This window comes from Chroicocephalus ridibundus, chromosome 6, assembly GCF_963924245.1.
Source record: "Chroicocephalus ridibundus chromosome 6, bChrRid1.1, whole genome shotgun sequence".
NCBI lineage: Eukaryota > Metazoa > Chordata > Aves > Charadriiformes > Laridae > Chroicocephalus > Chroicocephalus ridibundus.
Genome location: NC_086289.1, coordinates 75,449,539 through 75,468,410, shown reverse-complemented (window position 1 = coordinate 75,468,410; position 18,872 = coordinate 75,449,539). Strand labels below are relative to the sequence as shown.

The following is an 18,872-nucleotide window of genomic DNA, read 5'->3' as shown; positions in this document are numbered from 1 at the left end:
TGTCATTTTCGTGGCTCTTCCCCTGCCTGAAGTTGCACTGTGATGCTAACGGCGGCGCTGGCAGCCGCGTGAACTCTGCAGAGCCCGGAGGTGACACCTGGGCGGCTGCGGGAGTGCGGAGTGTGACCCACAGCTCTGCTCCCCTCTGCCACGGCCGCTTTCAGTGGGGGTGCGGATCTGCGCAGCTGCTCTCATTTCTTCCCTTCTGGTCTTGAATTTGATTCAAGACCCAGTAGGTTTTATTATTCTGATGTAGTCTGTAAGTATCCTAAAATGGTGAGACTTTGTGAATTCAGCTATTGTTGCAGATTCCTCTTAACGCTGAGTGAAAATAAATACATGAAAGGAAGATGAGATTGTGAGATTTCAGCCATTCCCACTCTGAATGTGCCTCTGCCCCTCTAATGGAGCCCAAACTCCAAATCTCCGCAACCTGCCACAAGGCTTTGATACTGATTCATGAGAAATTTCTTTGGAAAAAACATCACACAGTGAATGTCTCGGACAGTGCGTTGCGGCATCCTCTGGGGAGCAGAGGGATGTGAGCTGGCTTGGGCTTTTGGGTCCCTTCTGTCTCCAAACCGGGGAATTCATCTGCCCTCCAGCTAATTTCGGCAGTGAAGTGTTTACCTGCACCTGAAGATTTGTGTCCATCCAGGAACTCGTATATGCCAGTGATTTATGATTCCTTTTAGCCTGACCTTGTCTTTACAGTTTGTTGCATACTCACGATCAAAGACTCGTGCAGAAGAGTTGTGAACTTCGTCTATTCTACAATGTACTTTTAACACTTTTTTTTACATTTAAATTTACATTTAGGAGCCAGATGTTTTCTTTCCAGTTCTGGAAGGGAATGTTTCTGTAACTGTTATAAGATGGAAACATAATTTTGGTGCTGTGACTATTTTTAGATGTGGTCCAAAAAGCCCCTGGATGCTGTACCCTGAAATTAGTTTCTCGTTGTTGAAAAAACAGCACTAAGCGGGGGGGTCCGTCCTTGTTTGGAGCATCCCCTTGGGTACCTCCCAGGAGGAAGAACTTTGGGGTTCAAGCTGGCATGGCTACAACAAAACCATAAATAAGTATCTGGAATTTCCCTGTCTCCCAGACGGGTTTCCCAGTAAGCTGATTACGCTGCCTCACTTCCTTCACACTCACAAAACGTTCCCTTTCCCCGTGCTTTGTTGGTAACTAACCAGCCACCCCTTCGCCTTTGCACCCGCTTCATCTTCCTTAGACCTTCCTAATTCGCTTCTAGCAAATCGTGCGGCGCTCCTGCCTGCACGGGGATTCTTGCGCTGCCTGGGGACTGCGGGGTCTGCCCCCGCCTCCGGCATCCTCTGGCTGCTTCAGCAGTCAAAGCAGCCTGTGGGGAGCTGGGAGCCAACGTGCTTCCACCGCGATGGGTACGTTCGGAGGCGTGAAGGTTGGGGGAGTGGTGAAAAGTTATGGACAGTCCTACAGCACGTCTGCTTTCGCTCTCCTGGAGCCAAATGAAGAATAAAACCCTATCACCCATTTGATAATAAAATCAGTGCCGTTATGTTGTGGGTGTCAGCAGAAATGTTCAATGCAAAGGTATCCCGTCTACTGACTTAGCTGTTTCTTTGCAGCGTTTTCCTCCTGCTTTGCTGCAGTGGCCCTGGGGGTCGAACTGTCTCCAGAAACCACATCCTTCCACCATACAGCTACTTCTGCTCAGCCACTTTCCCTTTATCATTCTTCACCCCATCAAGACACCACAGTTCATTTTAACAGCACAGGCTCTCTGGAGACAACCCCCGTGCAGACAACAGGCCAGCCCCAGGTAACAACAGCACCAGCCCATCACACGGCAGGAGCAGCCACCACACAAGTGACTGGCCAGACACCTCCCACGGTGGTACCCACAACATCAGCAGACAACGCAACCCAGGCCCTGGAAACGGTTACAGCTGCAGTGGAGAACACAACCAGTCACTCTGTGTCCTCAACCAAGCAAGCAGCAAATGTGAGCACAGAAATGACAGTGGCATCCACAAACTCAACCATAAATCATACAACGCCAAATACACAGATGACAACTGCTGCCACAACTACTACAGCCGCCACCATGCAAACTGTAAAGCCCACCACAGGGTCAGGAAATCAAACAACAGCGCCTCAAAGTCCAACAACCACAGCCATGGCCAACAGGACAACCATTCGTCCAGGGACTCAAACAACCGTCCCATCTACGACGACAACGGCGAGACCTACTCTTGCGCCACGGCCTTCTCCCATCCCCACTGGCACATACACCGTTTCCAGCAGGAACAGGACCTGCATCAAAGCGGTCATGGGCTTGCAACTCATGGCTCAAAATGCACAGAAGGTGAGGTGGAGGCACTACGAGGTGGAGGCACTACAAGGTGGAGGCTGAGCCTTGTAGTGACTGTATCTTTATTAGGTGGAATTTATTCCTCTTTCAGACCAATTTTCAGAAGTTAGCCTGCATGATAGAAATAAGTGGGTTTCTACCAGTCCAAGGCCTTTCCTGTGCCACAGCATCTCAGCTGCTGTGCTTTGGCTTGTATGATGGTGTCAGTGGGACGCAGGGGTTCAGGGACGCATCTGTGGCAGCAACGCTTGGCAGGGCAGGTCGGGCACCCGTATTAGCTGTGCTTCCCATCATGGGAGACTAGTTAAAATCTGAATTGACTTCAGGGAAGGGCCTGACACTGGGAGATGCATTGAAAGCAGGAAACTGTCAATCTCAGACTTGGATTCAGAGGCGGGAGATTTTAGGACCACAGGAACTGCCAGGCTGGATCAGAGCAGGGGTCCTGGGGAGCTGGTGCCCTCTCCTAGCAGCGATGCACTGTGAATGATTCAGCAAAAGATGTAAGAAAGCCTGAAGTGGTGATTACATCCCTCATAATTAAGGTTTTGTAACTGCCATTAACATAATGTGTGGGGTTAGATCCTCGGGCCCTGGACTTCATATGCCTCGAGCCATCCCCATTGGAATTCCAAATATCCTTGCCTGGCATCTGAATAGTTCTAACATGGGATGATATCTAATGTCGGTGAAAGTAATTTTCATACAATCTCTCCACAGAAGCAGATGGAGTACATGGCTGTCAACCCCAACGCGACGCAGACATCCGGCAGCTGTGGGACGATGCAGTCCGAGCTGAACATAACCTTCAGTGGAGGGTTTATAATCTTCACCTTTGTAAAGGTAATTGTTGCATTTAGAGGGAAAGGAGTGTTTAGGGTTGGGGAGCTGGAACTTGGGTTGCCTTCGATCCAGCTCGTGCTGTGTGAAAAGGCATTTCATCCGTGTCGCTGGTACTTTCCCACCTGGATATAAGGCACTATTGCTCCTGTCCTTCCCAAGAGGCTAGAATCATAGAGACACAGATTAGTTCGGGTTGGAAGAGACCTGTGGAGGCCTCCTGCTCAGAGCAGGGCTAACTTCAACATCAGATCAGGTCTTGTCTACTTGAACTTTGAATTTGGAAAGGTTCGTATGCACAGTGAAGGGTAAGTAGAGTGCTTTGCCATCCTCTGATAGAAAGTGCTAGAGAACGGTGTTAAAGCTACCAGTCTAGCAACACAAAGTCCAGAAATAGCCCCAAGCAAAAATCTGCATCTCGTTTTGATGTAGGCAAAAACCTAGCGGAGGGAAGGCCAGGTCTGCTGTTTGCGCTGGAGAGGGACAGAGGGAACGGGTTTGGGGCTGGAGGCCCCGTGTGGAACAAGGTGTATGCGCCGGGAGCTCTGACTCACCCTACCTACTTGCTCTTACGAAAAGGTGTTTCAGGGACAGCTGAATGCAGGTGAGGTTGGGCATTTGCTTCCCATCAATGCCAAGCATCACAACTGCCCAGCCACGAGCCAGCCGGGGTTGCTCAATCCAAAGGGCAGCCTGTGCAGTTGTACGTGGCCAGGAGCCACCAGCCATCCACAGCTGAAGGGGCCTAATTTCATCTAATTTCTGAGTGGAAAATTCCAAACAAGTGAACTACAACAATAAAATTGTAGATAAGTGCCCTTAAAATGCGCCACACCTGGGAGACTTATAAGTACACACAGAAACTTGGCCAGGAGAGAGGCCCATGCTTACGTAGTGGGAAAACGAGCTTTCTTTTTGACATCGTGTCTGTTGATACCATGTTGCCTGCTGGGACCTCACCGTATGTGGATGAGGCTTTAAGATAAGCTACCGTGAGCGCTGCTGATGTTATAGCCACAGGGGAAAACTGTGGAGTGCAGCCACCCTCTCGCTTCCTCACACATCTACACGGTTTACATGGTTTGGGAGGCAGCACGGAACACCATTCTCTGGGAGCTGATAAGGGCCGGGTGGTGATGCCAGCGGGACTAAAGACAGAAGTTAATACTGTGTATAGAGTCACTAACGGGCAGGGAGGAATACGAGACGGACTGGATCCCATCAGGCTCTGAGCGTAGACGCATCGAGGCCATGTCGTAGAGTCATAGAACCGTGGAATGTGTTGGGTTGGAAGGGACCTCTAAAGGTCAGAAGGGACCTGGATCTCCAGAGCCGTTCAGAGCTGCCTCTGGCCGTCACTGCTGAGCTGTGTCCTTCAACTCATGAAGCCAAAATGTCAATCTTACTGTCAGGTTCCAAGCTCAAATTAGTGACAATTAACAGAAGTGCAAATGGTTCATCAGTCATTTCCATAGAAAGTCCAAGAGGAAACAGCAAATTATACCATATCTGAGTCATTAATGCTTGAGAAGAGAAAAGGTTTCAATTCATAATCATCTTGATTTTAGTTTATGGCAGAAAGCTTTCTTAAAGCCCACGAGGAAAAGTTAGGTAAAAAATCAAGGAGCTGCTTTAAAACAAAGGATCAGTTCAGCCCGTGAGTGTTTGCTGTAGATGAACGCTTCCTGCAGCAAGGGGACCGTTCTCTGAGTTACAAGGATCCTCAGGAAAAGCCTGGTGATTCAAGTGCCCATGAACAGCCCCGCTGGAGGCAGTGCTAAGGAGAGGGATGGGAACCTTCAGGACGTACTTGACCGGTCTTGCCCCCAAAAAAGTGGTTATTGGCACAGCATTAGGCAATCCGCCCTTCACTTAAAGATAAGCCTCAAGAGCTTAGCCGGCCGGCTTAGACTTCTTTGAAATTCAGGTTAATAAGAAATAATTTTGCTGCCGTTTGTATGTGTTGGGCGCCCGCAGCCTCTCTAACTGCTTTGAACCAGGAATGCTGCAGGGATGGGGCTTCTGATTTTCACCGGTGAAAGTGGAGCTGGCGCAGGCCCCGGGCAGCGGGAGGCGAGCGGCTGGCTCAGTACTCGCCTCTGCCTGCCGCCTCTTGCAAAGAACCTGAAAAAGGGAAGTTTTGTAACTAACCCACAAGATGTGAAGTGGGAGCAGGTGTTTTCCCCAAGAAGTTATTCACTGTGGCCAAACAGAACATAGTGCGCTGCCAGAAAAATGCTAATATTTGACCTATTTATGTTTTTTGATAGGAATACTGCTGAGAAACTCTTCTCTGGTGTATTTCTTTCTTAAACCTTCCCAATCCATTTTACCAGCTTTTAAACCGCACGATATTAAAACTGGGTGCACAGGAGACATTCGTGTCTGCTGCCATTTACCCCCCCAGCTGCACTCACCGGTCCCCGCGTGCTCACAGCTGGAATGAAGATGAATAGTAGGGCTGCTACGTAAAGACTGACATTATGCTCCCACACTGGTACCAGGGAAAGGCTCCCAGGGCTGGCTCGCGCTTTGTGACAGCCCAGGGGAGGACAGCGTTCAGGCTGCACCAGGGCGTCAGGGCACACGCAAGCAGGACACTGGAAATTTTGCTCTGTGTGGTTGTACCAGGTGCTTTCCCTGTCAGCAGTCTGTCGGCGTATGAAAAAAAGCCAGCGAGCGCCAACGGTGTCAGCAGGGTGGAAAGAACGGTTGTTTCTCCCCTACACAGGTGCATCCAGGTTTCCTCATTTGTATTGGCCGCTGTTGGCAGGCAAAATAGGAAACGAGTGGTGCCAGCATGAGAGGAGCTCCGGGCTCTCGGGATGCTGCTGCCCTCTCCCACTTCAAAACAGCGCTGAGCATGGGAGCACGGCTGCTTTCTGCAGTTTGCTCACGCGAAGGGCATCTGTGCGGCGCTGAGTCCCCAGCACGGCTGAAGGTGGGGGCTGAGGTCCCCGCCAGCAGCCGGGCTGCGGGTCAGAGCAGGATTGCTCGGGGCGGCGCTGCAGGGACTCTCCCTGAAAGCAAACAGGTGAATAAAAATAACCGGCCTCATCCCATGCCTGTTAATTTGTGCAATGTATACTGTGTGCTTAGCTCCCTCCTACGCTGGGTACCCCAAGCCTCACGGCAGTGTACAATGCCGTGTACAATCAAGTAGCTCCTTTTCGCTGGCCCGAGCAGAACTGCGGTGCAGCCGAGGTGCGGGACACCAGCTGCTCCGCCGTCAGGTGGAGGGATCTGGAAACGAAAAGCAGTGCATCCAAGCAAGTTGGTTCTTGCGTCTTGAAGGTGATGCTTTAAAATGTGTTTCTTTGGGAAACTCTTTGTGACCATGTTGCTGTGGTGAACTGTATTTTTTTCACAAATATGAGGAAGTATTACAAATAAAGATATCTGTCTTCTTTTGCAGGAAGATCCAACGTACCATGTCAGTAAGATTGAGTCCAGATTACAGTTATCTTCTGGAGGTCAGTGATTTTACACTGTCTTAATTTCATATCAAACTGTTCTGGGTGTGGGATAGGCTTTCATATCTTTAAAACACTGGATTTTGCAAATTATGTGTTCTATCAGGCTTTCAACATGTCACTCACCTAAAACTTATGGCTTGAAAACAGAAGAGAAGGGACCGGGCTGCAGTTTCGTCAGAGAAAAATTCTGAGCCATCACTTCAGATTTTCTCTGACATGAATTTTGCACTAATTCTTCCCAATATATCTAATCCAGGTTAATGACTGTCTTATGTCGCTCCTCGGTTTGTTACTCATAAGTATTGGGATTGACTTTTGTCCCTGAAAGAAGAAAAACAAATCAGGAGCTCAACCGGTGTGTTCTAACAGCACCGAGCTTTTTGGAAGCTCAGTGTCTGTTTCTCTTCTCACTGACGAGCACTTTGGTTAACTCAAGTGGAGCCTGCACTGATCTGCATCGACCAGAGTAGAAGAAAAGCCGATCCAGAGGACTTGTCTCCTCGGGATGTTCTCAGCCTAAACGACCAGAGTTTTCCAGCGCATTGCTAAGTACCAATTGCAGCAAATACAAACGCTTAATCAGCTTAATCATAAATTTTAAAATCCTCAAATATACTTTGAGTCCTCCACAGTGGTGCTGGCGAGAGACATTGCTGTCCCTGCCTGTTTGCTACTGCCTCTCTGCCAGGCCTTGCCATGTCACGGCCCACCGGCGGTATTTCTGCAGTGAGCCAGCCCGTCTCTTTTCTAAGATAAAACTTACTGAACCAGCTGTATCAGTACACACTGGTGGACAGATTCTGACCGACGAGGACCAAGAGTATGCGCCACACCATTGTGCTGGCAAATGTGGTTGAGATACAGCGATGCAGAGCTGGTGACGTGGATGATTTTGTCTTCAACTGGTATATCGGCTTTCAAGGATAAAGGATATGCCCAGGTTACGAGATCTTTTCATGCTTTGAACTTGAGCCATACTTTCCATAAAGTCCTGTGACACTGAAATACGTTTAAGAACACGTTTAATACATAAAGCAATACTGACTAGATATGTCAAATTCCCATGCTAGACATGGTATCTCTGTTTTGTCTGGAAATAGCCCTGCTGGAGACCTGAGATAGTTGGCTGCTTCTGTGAGAATCCTAACTAATAGTTAGGAATTCTAACTGATAGAATCCTAATTTTAGCCACTTTTTCAGACCCACGCCCGGCTGAGTTGCCCATTGATAATTAAAGCACTCATTTAAACACGGAAGAAACGTAACTGATACATTATAGGGAAAATGCCCATGCTGTAGTCACTGCAGTGACTGCTGCTCTGCCAAAGCACCCAGGATCCTCCATTTTACCTCAGAAAGATGTTGGTTCCAACAGAGTTCGTGGGGCCTCTCATTTGTCTCTCTCTTTGTGCCTCCAGGTATGCTTTACTATGCAGCCATACGTGAGAAGCTGTTTACAACAACACTGGGGAATTCCTTTAAGTGTGCCAGCAAGCAAACCTTCGGCTTGGAGAAGAACTTCCAGCTACTTATTGTCAATATGCAGCTGCAGGCGTTTGATATTGTCGGCAACCAGTTTGGAAGAGGTATGTAGAAGGACACCTTTTCCACCCTTCCTTCTTCACCCATTTTCTCCCAGCGCAAGCGGAGGTGTGTTCCCCACCACTGCGATGCCCAAAGCCCTAATACGTACAGTTCGGTTCAAGGTCACTGTTCTCAGTGGAGTCAGATTTTAGCTATTTTGACACTCATGAGGTCCCACAGCTGCAGCAGCAAAACTGCCAGCTAATAAGGGGTATTTGTGAATGCAGGATGAAACTTTCAGAGCAGCTGCGTCTAGACATGAGGAAATGTGCTCCTGAGGAGGAGCACGATTGGCATGCTCCCAGTTTCAGAAGCTGGAACAACTCATGGGGTCCCATCTGGTCCCCACATTCCCATTCGAATTTGTACAATGAGTGAGTTCAGTTACGGCTTTTGGTATGGCCTCACCTCCAGCAGAGACAGAGCTTAGAAAGGCTCTCTCTCTTCAAAGTCAGGCTAATCTCTGCTAATCAATACCATATACAAAATTAAATTAGTTTCGCTCTTAATCAAAGGGCTGAGGAAGCATCTACCACCGCTGAAATAATTCCCCAGTGGCCATGAAATAGTTATGAAACTGCTACGTGCCTCTGCTGTGTACGCAGATTTTGAAAGACAAAATCCCCCGTGAAGGAGTGACTCTACACACCACCAGCCTCCTCCCCTTCGGTGTCTTGGGACTGGTAGTTTCACTTCTGTTGCTCCTGATTTACTTATCTTTAAAAAGGGAAGAAAAAGAAAACATTAATGAACATTAGTTTCAAGTTCCTTGCAATTTTGTACAGTCTGCAGCAGCATTGTTACATCAATGGCTTGTTTGAGTCTGGAAAGCTGTAAAAGTGCCTTCTGAACTGCACTTCAGTGTCTCAGAAACAGTTCCTTAGAGTTCATAGCTCAAGGTTTCATCAAAGCAAAACGGTCAATTCAAACATCCCTGGCTTTTGCCACACTTAAATGCAAATACTTTTCAGCTCACTTCCATAACAGTGGGTTACATTAACCCAACAAAGCTTTCAAAAGGCAGCATCTAGTAGCATCCTGATGCCTTTGGCCTTGTGGCATTGCATCACGCGAAACCGCCATCGGGATCAGGGGAGAAGAGGATCAGATTTTGGGGAGAGCGGCGTGGAGGCTCCGGGGCTGTGATGTGACGGCATGCACTCCACATGCTCCCTCAGCAAACTGCCCACCCTCGGCGTAAAGATTCCCACTGGGGAAAAGCCCAAGCTAAGCTACAGTCTGTGCCTGCGCAGTCATCGGAATTAGACAATAACAAGAGAGGCTTTTGTCTTAGAGCGCTGCCGAAATCTGCCCTGGAATAGTGGGAAGGGAGTGAAAGGGGCGGAGGGTGCTGGGTCTCCCTCGTGCCCTGGGTGTAAACCGGATTTGCTGCTGAGCCGGGGTAGACGGTGGGGTTTAGCTGACCAAGCTACCCTACCTGGAGGATAGTTGGCTGCTCGGGTGCCACTCAAAGCATCTGTCCCTGGAGCCCAAGGAGGGACCGTTCCTATAGATCAGATGGAAGATGCAGGTCTGGCCCAGTTCTGGAGTAACACATTAGTGACCATTCCCAGACCTTGCCCTCACTCCCAGGGCTACGCTTGTTCTATGGTGAATTTGCGACTGATCCTGCCATTGTTGCTTGGGTAAACATTCCATTTGTGTCAGTGACCCAGGTGGTGCTGTCTCTCCAAAGCAAAGGCGTCAATTTACCCCAATCTGGAAGTTCATTTTAGAGCAATGAGTTTCCATTTAACTGGAGGATGACTTGAGTATTCATTTGGGTAGGGACTGGCTGAGGAAATCAGGATTTGCCCCCTCTGTAGCTAAGAGGTATGTTTGTAGTGAATATATCTTTGGATGGTTCTAAAAAGATACTGGTTTTGTCAAAACCTTTTCTGATATCATCATACGTACAATAAAATTACAATGGTACTGCTAAAGCAACCCCCGGGACCAAATCCAAGGCTTCTGCCTTCCTCATCTCTTGATGTTCTGAGTTAGCCACAATTATCCACAAATATTCCAAATTAAACATAGAGAACAATTAGAATTTGATTTTTCTTAGGAAACGCTGACTTAACAAGGATCCTTGCTGTGCTAACGATGTGCTGGACTATGGGCTCCCTTCTCTGGCCTGATCCTTTTTACTGGGCAGAAACAATTAGATGCCACTTAGTTTTTGTCCGTGCAGGATGTGCCTTGCTCTTTATTTTTAGACTTGCACATTGTAGTGTGATGCTCCACATCTGCTATCGGCAGGAAAAACTCCTCCTTGTGTACGTACTGGTCTTGATGGTAAGACAATTTCTGTGGACATGAAAGAGCAGAGTCATTCTCCAGTGAAGCACATAGCTATTTTGAACGGGGCAAGTATTGTTTTCTTTTATCACCATAGAAAAAATGTAATAAGTATAGATCAGGTGAAAGTGGGGAAAAAAAAAGAAATCAAGGTTTTGAGATCTTCTGGCTTGTATTTGCTGGTTTGTGGAATATAGACGTATAGTCTCGGAGTACAGTGTTCTGCTGTAACACATTCTCTGATCTCCTTTTACTTTCAGAAGAAGAATGTTTTCCTGATAAAAACAGAAAAGCAGCTCCCATCGCGGTGGGCCTGAGTATCCTGGGGCTGTTTGTCATTGTGTTTGTCACTTTCCTGATTTCCAGAAGAAAGCCGCATAGAGGATACGAACGCATCTGAGGTGCCCTTGTATTTCCGAATGTGTGTACCAAGTAGAGAAGTCACAGGAGTTCTAGCTTCGACCTGGCCATCTCACTGCCCCAAAGCCACTTGTTTAAGTGGGATGACACCCTGTGTTTAAAGCTAATGAATATTTCTGTAAGCGATTTCTTTAAGGTGGGAAGAAGAGAACTCTCACCATCTACTTTAGGCTATTCTTAGCATCCAATTTAGATGCAGTCCAGAGCCTAAATTCTTTATATTGTCAATAAAGGAGGTAATTCAGACCACCTAAGTCAGATGCCTAAAAATAGCTTAAAGTGAGCAGTATCACTATCCCCCAGAAAATCCATCAGATTTGTCAAAGATAGCATTTAGACTTATTAAAATAGATGAGTCCAGTAATATGACCTTCAAGTGAATAAACCAGAGGTCCACAGCTGCAGCCAACCCTGTTAAACCAGAGCTCACGAAAGCCCGGTGGGAGCACTGTGTGTGCTGAGGGCTCGGGGCAAGGGTAGCGTGACTTCCATTCACAAGCAAGTTCTCACCAGTCCTGCAACGGTTACAGTTCGTAAGTTCTTGGGTTTTTCCTACTAAGCCCTTCACAAGGACAGAGTAGTGATTTGTGACTCTTACTCTGGAGGCAGTGTTCTTAGACAATTTTCTAGTTTGCAGTGCCTGTGTATGCAAATGGGAGAAGATTCCCCAACTGGGGTCACACTCCCTGACCGAAATTGTCACTTCTCATCGCTTGTCTCAGCCCTGCTGCAAAGGTGCCTGAACTTCTTGCCAATAACTCCTGAACTGCAGGCTCCTAAAGCACTGCACACTGGAGCGATCTGACGTTGGTAAGTTTGTCCTGAAGCGCTGTGCTGCAAACGGCACAGCTCAGGAGCTGGTTGGCAGGCAGCTGAGATGTCTGTGCAGCAGAACCGGGCAGTAACTCCACCCCAGGCCACCCCAGGCCATCCAACCCCACTTGTCCATCGGTGCTCGAGGCACAGCATCCCTTTGCCACGTGTTCGCCACACGACGTGGAGAGAGCTGACGTGAGGGTCTGAAAGCACCACGACACTTGGGCCAGTGCTAAGGATGCCAGTGCAGTAGATGGGGACTGGGGTGAGTTTGCTTGATAAATTCAAGGAGCTCAATATTTCATGGCCTGGTGAGAGCTCATGAGTCACCCAGTTCCTATTCAGACATGGATCTGTTCAGTGACCGACACAACTCAGTAACAGTCCCTCTACTGAGCTGTAGATCCCTCTTAATCCGGGAAGATCCCATGCTCACTGAAAACGCCAGGGATTAAGTGCTCACAGTTGTGGCAGACCTGCACAAGGTCCGTGAGCAAATGGAAATGCACCGACACTGTACATTCATGGCTTCTGTGGGAAATAAAAGCTTGCACAGGTCTTGGAAAAACTCTCTGCCCCACAGTGAATGCTCTTCCGCGTGCTCACAGCTGAGCACTGGGGTTTCATACGGATGTAACCTGGAGTTGCTTTAAAGCACCCTCATTCATACGCTCTGCAGTCCCTTTCCTGCTAAGCCAATGACGAAGGCATGAAAGTAGTAACTGCTTTTGAGAGTAAGTTCAGTGAATGCTCTTTGTTGTAACAAGGAAAATCTTGTCACAGAAGATTTACAAAGCTAAACATGTGCACAAATGTGTACATAAACACACCCATAATCTGTTCACTGTGGAAAATTACATCAAAATGATAAGAAATTACATATAAAAACATTTACAAAAGAGAAAATAATATTAAATAAGAGTCCCCCTTAGGAGTTAGGGTAATGGCTTAAATTTTTTGTTTGCACTTGGAGAAACAATAAGACAGAAGTCAGAACCGGCTGTGAGCAAGGGAGGCAGTTGATTGTAAAGTAAAGTAGCACAAGAAACAGAACTTTCAAATCCTTAATACAGAGACGGTGATTTGAACTGTATTCAGTTGAATACTCAAATTGAAATTTGAGTATTTCAATGATTGTTTTGTAAAAGGCTCCAGCACTGTTAATATTGCTTAGTGAACTTTATCTAGCTTATTTTCACCCTTCCTCCTTCCCCCGGTTAGTGGCCAAGCAGCCACCGAACCCAGTGTGTTGGTCAGGCCCCCAGCTTAATCAGCTCCCTCTACTTCTCAGGGTTAATACTATTAATCTGTTGTTTAGAAAGCAGATTTTTATACTAGATTAAAGCATCCACTTTTTTAAAAACAAGAGAATTGCTTCTATGTCCAGCAGGAAAGGTAAACATATGGAAGAGCTTCCATTTGAAAACGAGCCCACAATAGTGATGTTACTGTCCTAAACCCTTCCATGTGGGCGTTTTAACAACAAACGCTGCCGAAAGCTCAGCACCGCACATGATCTGACCCTAAGCCGTTCTGACACATGACCCGTAGGTACCTTTCCCATTCAAAGCTAAGTCCTTTTTCACACGTTCTTTTATTGCTGGCTTGTATGATTTGTACAGTTTGTTATTTCTACTGATATGGATATAGCATTTTCTTGTTGTGTTCTGTACTCAAAAATTTCTTTATGTTAATATCCAGTGTTTTAATGTTTGATATCAAGATGAGGAGAGAAAGCTACTCTTAATGACTGATAATTCTTTGTTTAATCTTGTGACACCCTCTGGCATTTTTACCGATGATGCAAGGTTAATGTGGTTTTCCCCACTCATTTTTTTCTTTCTACAGTGAATCAAACTGTCGGTATTGAACAATGTTTGGATTCAGGTTTACTTGATTTGTTCTTATGCTTTTTATTGCTATTATTTGTTTGCTATTTTTGTGAAGCTACATACTGCCCTTTCTGGAGGAATAATACTCCGGGCTTGCTCTAAACAGCAGAGGTGAAGTGCACGTGATATAAACCGATGAAACAATTGGATGCTCCCACGAAATGCTGCCAACATGCAGCAAAATTAATCCAATGGAGTTAGGGCTTTACAGCAGGAGAGGATCCATTGGAGAATTCCTTGCTGCAGCAGGAGATCCCAGCCCCTAAGTGCCACCTCTCTCCCCCCCAGCCCAGCCTGCACGCCGTCACCTCCATCCCCGGCCACGGAACAGAGAGCCGGCAGCAGGGACGCGTGTCAGCATCGCAGGGGCTGCTGCCTCTTGGAATGTAACGCTGAGTTAAAATTAGACAGCCCAGCTGCTCCCTGAGTTGCCGTCTGCAGCTTTTAAAGCCGATGCCTGTATTTATTTTCAACTAGAATTTAGGTAGATATTTGCCTGGCACTTTTTTGTCTGGTGGAGTTGCTTTGAGGTCCTCCTCCCAAGTGGGAAGACTCTATAGGTGTAATTGGCCTTGGTTGCCAGACTTTCTCTTTTAAACATCTTGTCTGAGGAGACATTTTGCGCAAAAAGTCCCTAAAATAACCCCACAGAAAGAAGAGGCTCTTGGGATAACCCAGTTGTACCCTAGGTGGGCCATAACAGTCACAGCATGGGCAGCAGCCCCAGCTCACTTTTTCCCCCAGTTGCAGACTCAGATCAACCCATCCCTGACCCAGAAGACACTGATCATGATGACATGATGCATCCTACCAGGGCGGCTACGCGTCACTTGCTCGCAGGCATGTGCTGGGCAGGATACAGCACGTCCCTCCAGCTCCCTGGTGCTCTGCTGCAGCTCTCGCCCCCGACCCTTCACCATGGTCTCTCGCACGCCCAAGGTGGGCACAGGTGCACCCCATGAGCACGATGATGTCATACTTAGCCAAATTGCCAAGGAGTTTATAAAGCGAGATCTAATTTCTTTCAGACCTTTTCACCCTCTGATGGACAAAGTCCAACTTAAAAACCAGCTGTTAATTCTGGTTGGAAGAGGAAGGGAGCCATACATTGGCAATTTGAGTGTATGAAGGTGGTTTGGTTGATCACTTCTAGCTTGCTATAATATATAGTTGCTAAGAATTATTTGCTATGGGAAGTAAGATATGCGCTTTATTTTTCTATTATTGGTGTTTCTATTATAGAGGTTGTATTTAGTCATTAAAGTAGCCATTGCTGTGCAATTATTTTATCTCTCGAGACTGTTTCACCTAACCTGTTTAAAAGCCAAGTACAATCTAACAAACAGGCAGGGTCCTCTGGGCTCTGGACACAAGCCACAGCCACAGATATGCTTATATCTAACCGTGGTATTTCTTCTGTGGCTTGCGCAGCTCATCTGACATTTCTATCTTTGTTTCATCAGCATTACAAAAAAAAAAAAAAGGGTATTGAAAATATCATGCGGTTTTCTGTTAATCTCCCCACAGCTTCCAGAGTATCTGAATACACTGTGTTTCTTTATGAGACTACATCTCTTTTTGTTTCCTATCGGTCCGATAAACACAGCCCATAACTCACAGCAGATGTGATGGATGCTTGTTACTTTGTGTTTAAAGTGCTTTTACAGATAACAGTCTCAGGAATTATGATAAGATTTTTTTGAGGAGAATGCACCCTTTCAGTGTGCAGTTATGGAAACCAGAGGAAATAAGTAGCTTGGGAAATACCACACTTAAACTTGAGAATTCAACAGCTTCTATGTCGGTCAAAGGAATTTCCCAAAGGATGGGGGCTGGACGAGGTAGGTGACCTTTAAAGGTCCTTTCCAACCCAAACGAGTCTATGATTCCATGTGACTTGCTGTGATTTTGCTGTTGCTGCCACATCAACAGCCAGCTTAAAATACACCTGTGGGACAATGGCATGAGGGAAACTTCTCAATAAAAGGGGGCACTCAAAAGTTCTTCAGTTTCGTCTTTAAAGGTTTTTCAGAGAAACTAGAAAGCAAATCTGTCTAGAGCTAGGTTTGCATTTCAGCTGATGAGCTAGGATTTATATGGGGCCTTTTCCATGTTCATTGCCTGGGGAAGGGGGGGAATCTGAAGGGAACCCTGAAGGGCTGCTGGACGTCTCAAAATTCTCTCTTTCTTGACAAGGTTTAATGGCAGATGGAGGAATAGTCAATCATTTTTCCTTTTAAGGCAAAACCCATCCATAAGTCACACCATGGACTGTCCCAGAATCACAGAAGTTTGTAATTGATTGAAGAAATGTTTTTACACCAGAGTGTCTAGGAAAAGAGAGTATTTTTTTAAAGCATGAATTTGAGGAAAATAATAAGGGTGAGGAGAGAAAGATTTCTACGAAGTTCACTAGTAAGGTGACAAGACACCTGGAGGCTACTCTGTCTTTCTCACATCCACGGCTGTGGCCATTGCACGCCCATAATGCAGGGGCTGTCTGAAGTTTGTCAGCCCACACTCACTCTCCTGGGCTTTCGTCAGCGTCTGGGCTTTCCCAGCTAGCCACAAAATGTCTCAAACCCTGCATTTCCCTTTTTCTGCAAGTCCTATTGCCTATGAAGTTGATAGATCACAAGTATTTTATTAAATTATAATTTAATTGTCTCAGTTTCTTACTTAACTCTTTCTTCAGAATTGTAAAAAGGAGTAGGTTGCATTTCCCACATGCAGAAGCAAAATAAATGGCTGTTGGGAAACAGGAAAGTGTTCAATCTGCGTCAGGAAATCTGTGCAGATTACAGACACAGATCTTGGTGTCGAACCTCAGCTTTGCTGGGGCTTTCCTGTACCCCAGAAAATTCTGAATAATACGATTAATGAGTCCAGGCAATGTTTAACCTCATTCATTTTGCCACGGAATGACATTTTTTGCATCTCCTCAAGGACAATGAATTCATATTTCAAACTAATTATGATGTTCACAATCTGCTCATGGAAAAAATAATAATGAGAAAAGTACTCAAATTATTAATCTAAAGCAGTTTAGAAGCTTACATAATAACATTTAAACTGTTGCCAGTCCAACCCATCCAGTACATCACTAGGTTCATCACAGCACCTCTGCCTATGTACACGCACATTAAGCATATTACTGGTGTCAGTGAGAAAATTAATATTTTCTGCATTTTGGTTTTATTACATTGCACTTTCAAACATCTGCGTATGCCATCTGGTGATCCCGCTCGACTTTGCAGGCCCTAAAAGCCATGCCTGCAGGGTGCCTTCACCAAGAGCAGATTTGCAATATAAATGATTTTCCAACTTCCATTAGTTATACTGTTATGTCTGTAGCTCTTCCCAGTGTTCAATGGTGAACTGCATAAAATGCTGCCATCTTGTGTTTAGAGACGAATTAAACATGCTGAATTTTTTAAAAATCTGGATTTCTAAAGAAAATTACAGAATGACAGACTGGTGGGGGTTGGAAGGACCCTCTGGAGATCACCCAGTCCCACCCCCGGCCAGAGCAGGGTCACCCACAGCAGGTGGCACAGGAACGCGTCCAGGCGGGTTTGGGATGTCTCCAGAGACGGAGACTCCCCCACCTCTCTGGGCAGCCTGTGCCAGGGCTCTGCCACCCTCACAGCAAAGAAGTTCCTCCTCATGTTTAGGTGGAACTTCCTATGCTCAAGTTTGTGCCCGTTGCCCCTTGTCCTGTCCCCGGGCACCACTGAGAAGAGCCTGGCCCCGTCCTCTTGCCCCCGGCCCGTTAGCTCTTGCTGAGCATCGATGAGATCCCCTCTCAGCCTGCTCTTCTCCAGCGGAACAGCATGTTATGTTGAAGAATTAAGTGAAGGAAACATGGAAAAGTGGAAGCTTCACTTAATAATGTAGTTTTTAAAAACCCATCTTTAGAAGAAGTGCTGGGCCCACCATACTGGATCTGGCATCCACGTAACCTACTACAGCCGCTCAGCCCCTGCTGTGAGAGGTCACCGTGCCAAATTAAAAACAGCAACAGTGGAACAAGCAGAGATTACCCGCATACCAGGAATGCTGTTTATTATGCTCTCTCAAACTGTGTTAACGCTTCGGAGTACGGAGAACACATAAGACACGTTAAATACTACCACTATTACAACTGATAGCTTGTGTATTCTGCTTGGGAAAAATAATGATTGCTTTGCTATTTGTAAACAGCAACAAGAAATACTTTGACTGAGTGCTGCTGTGGGGTTGCTTTTTTTTAATTTCTCTATATCATTAATATTAAAATCCTGGACATGTGAAATACAACTTTGGAAATGCTTTATTGCGGTCTATCAGATATGCTTATCTGAGTGTTATTGTTAACCTAGGTGCAGTAAGTCAGTGTGAGTGAGGCGAATGCAGTGACCTTGGGGGTTCACCCTCCTTTTCTCGCCGTGTTCTGAGTTCCAGCTCCACACGCAAAACCAGAAGGTCCAGGCTCGGCCTGCCCGAGGCCCAGCTGCCCCATGCTACGTGGGAAGGGGAAAACAAGAAACGCGAGGGTTGAAATATAAATAGATTTAATAGGATGAGGCTAAATAATTAACATTAATAACACTGAAGAACCAATATTGATCCCGATGCCAATATAGAATACACCGGGACTATACCCAGCCCACCCCCAGCAGGGAGCCGTGCACTCCCCGCAGGGACAGCCGATGTGGCACCCTGCGAGGAAGGGAAGGGCTCAGGGCTCCGGCAGCGGGGCGAGGAGTGCTCAGGGTGGCAGGCGTCAAGGGAGAGAGAGAATCCTCATCAAACTTCCTAATTTCTATTGAACGTGCCGTTCATGGTATGAAATAACCCTGTTGGCAGCTTGGGGCAAGTGCCCGCGTCTCGCCCCTCCTCATCCCCGCACCTGGCGGGCTTGAAACACTGAGACCTTGAATCCCACATGCCATAGCTGGCTATAAAGTAAATAATTTCACAAACTCAGACGCTAGTCTTCTAAAAGTGCGGTTTTCCCAAGCATTAGAAATTAGTCCTGTGTCGCTCACACGAGGACGCTGGGGATCCCCGTGCCCGTCCCTGCCGCCCTCACGTTTCGTGTCCCCGGGTGTCATTCCCGAAGGAACACGGTCGGCTCAGAGCCCAGGCTTCCACAAACGTAGCCAGGAGCCCTCCTGCAGGGTGCGCCACCTCACATTTATC

General features: G+C 46.8%; 1 protein-coding gene across 1 annotated transcript in view; it reads left to right on the top strand.

Moving 5' to 3' along the window:
* LAMP3 (lysosomal associated membrane protein 3) overlaps positions 1 to 17,026 on the top strand; it is a 19,337-nt gene extending 2,311 nt beyond the window's left edge. Inside the window, exons 2-6 of the mRNA XM_063339038.1 lie at positions 1,614 to 2,353; positions 3,080 to 3,202; positions 6,615 to 6,672; positions 8,094 to 8,261; positions 10,821 to 17,026. Of these exons, the coding sequence (XP_063195108.1) occupies positions 1,614 to 2,353; positions 3,080 to 3,202; positions 6,615 to 6,672; positions 8,094 to 8,261; positions 10,821 to 10,960 (1,229 nt within the window). The 3' untranslated portion in view covers positions 10,961 to 17,026. The remainder of the gene's footprint in view (positions 1 to 1,613; positions 2,354 to 3,079; positions 3,203 to 6,614; positions 6,673 to 8,093; positions 8,262 to 10,820) is intronic.
* The last annotated feature ends 1,846 nt before the right edge of the window (positions 17,027 to 18,872 follow it).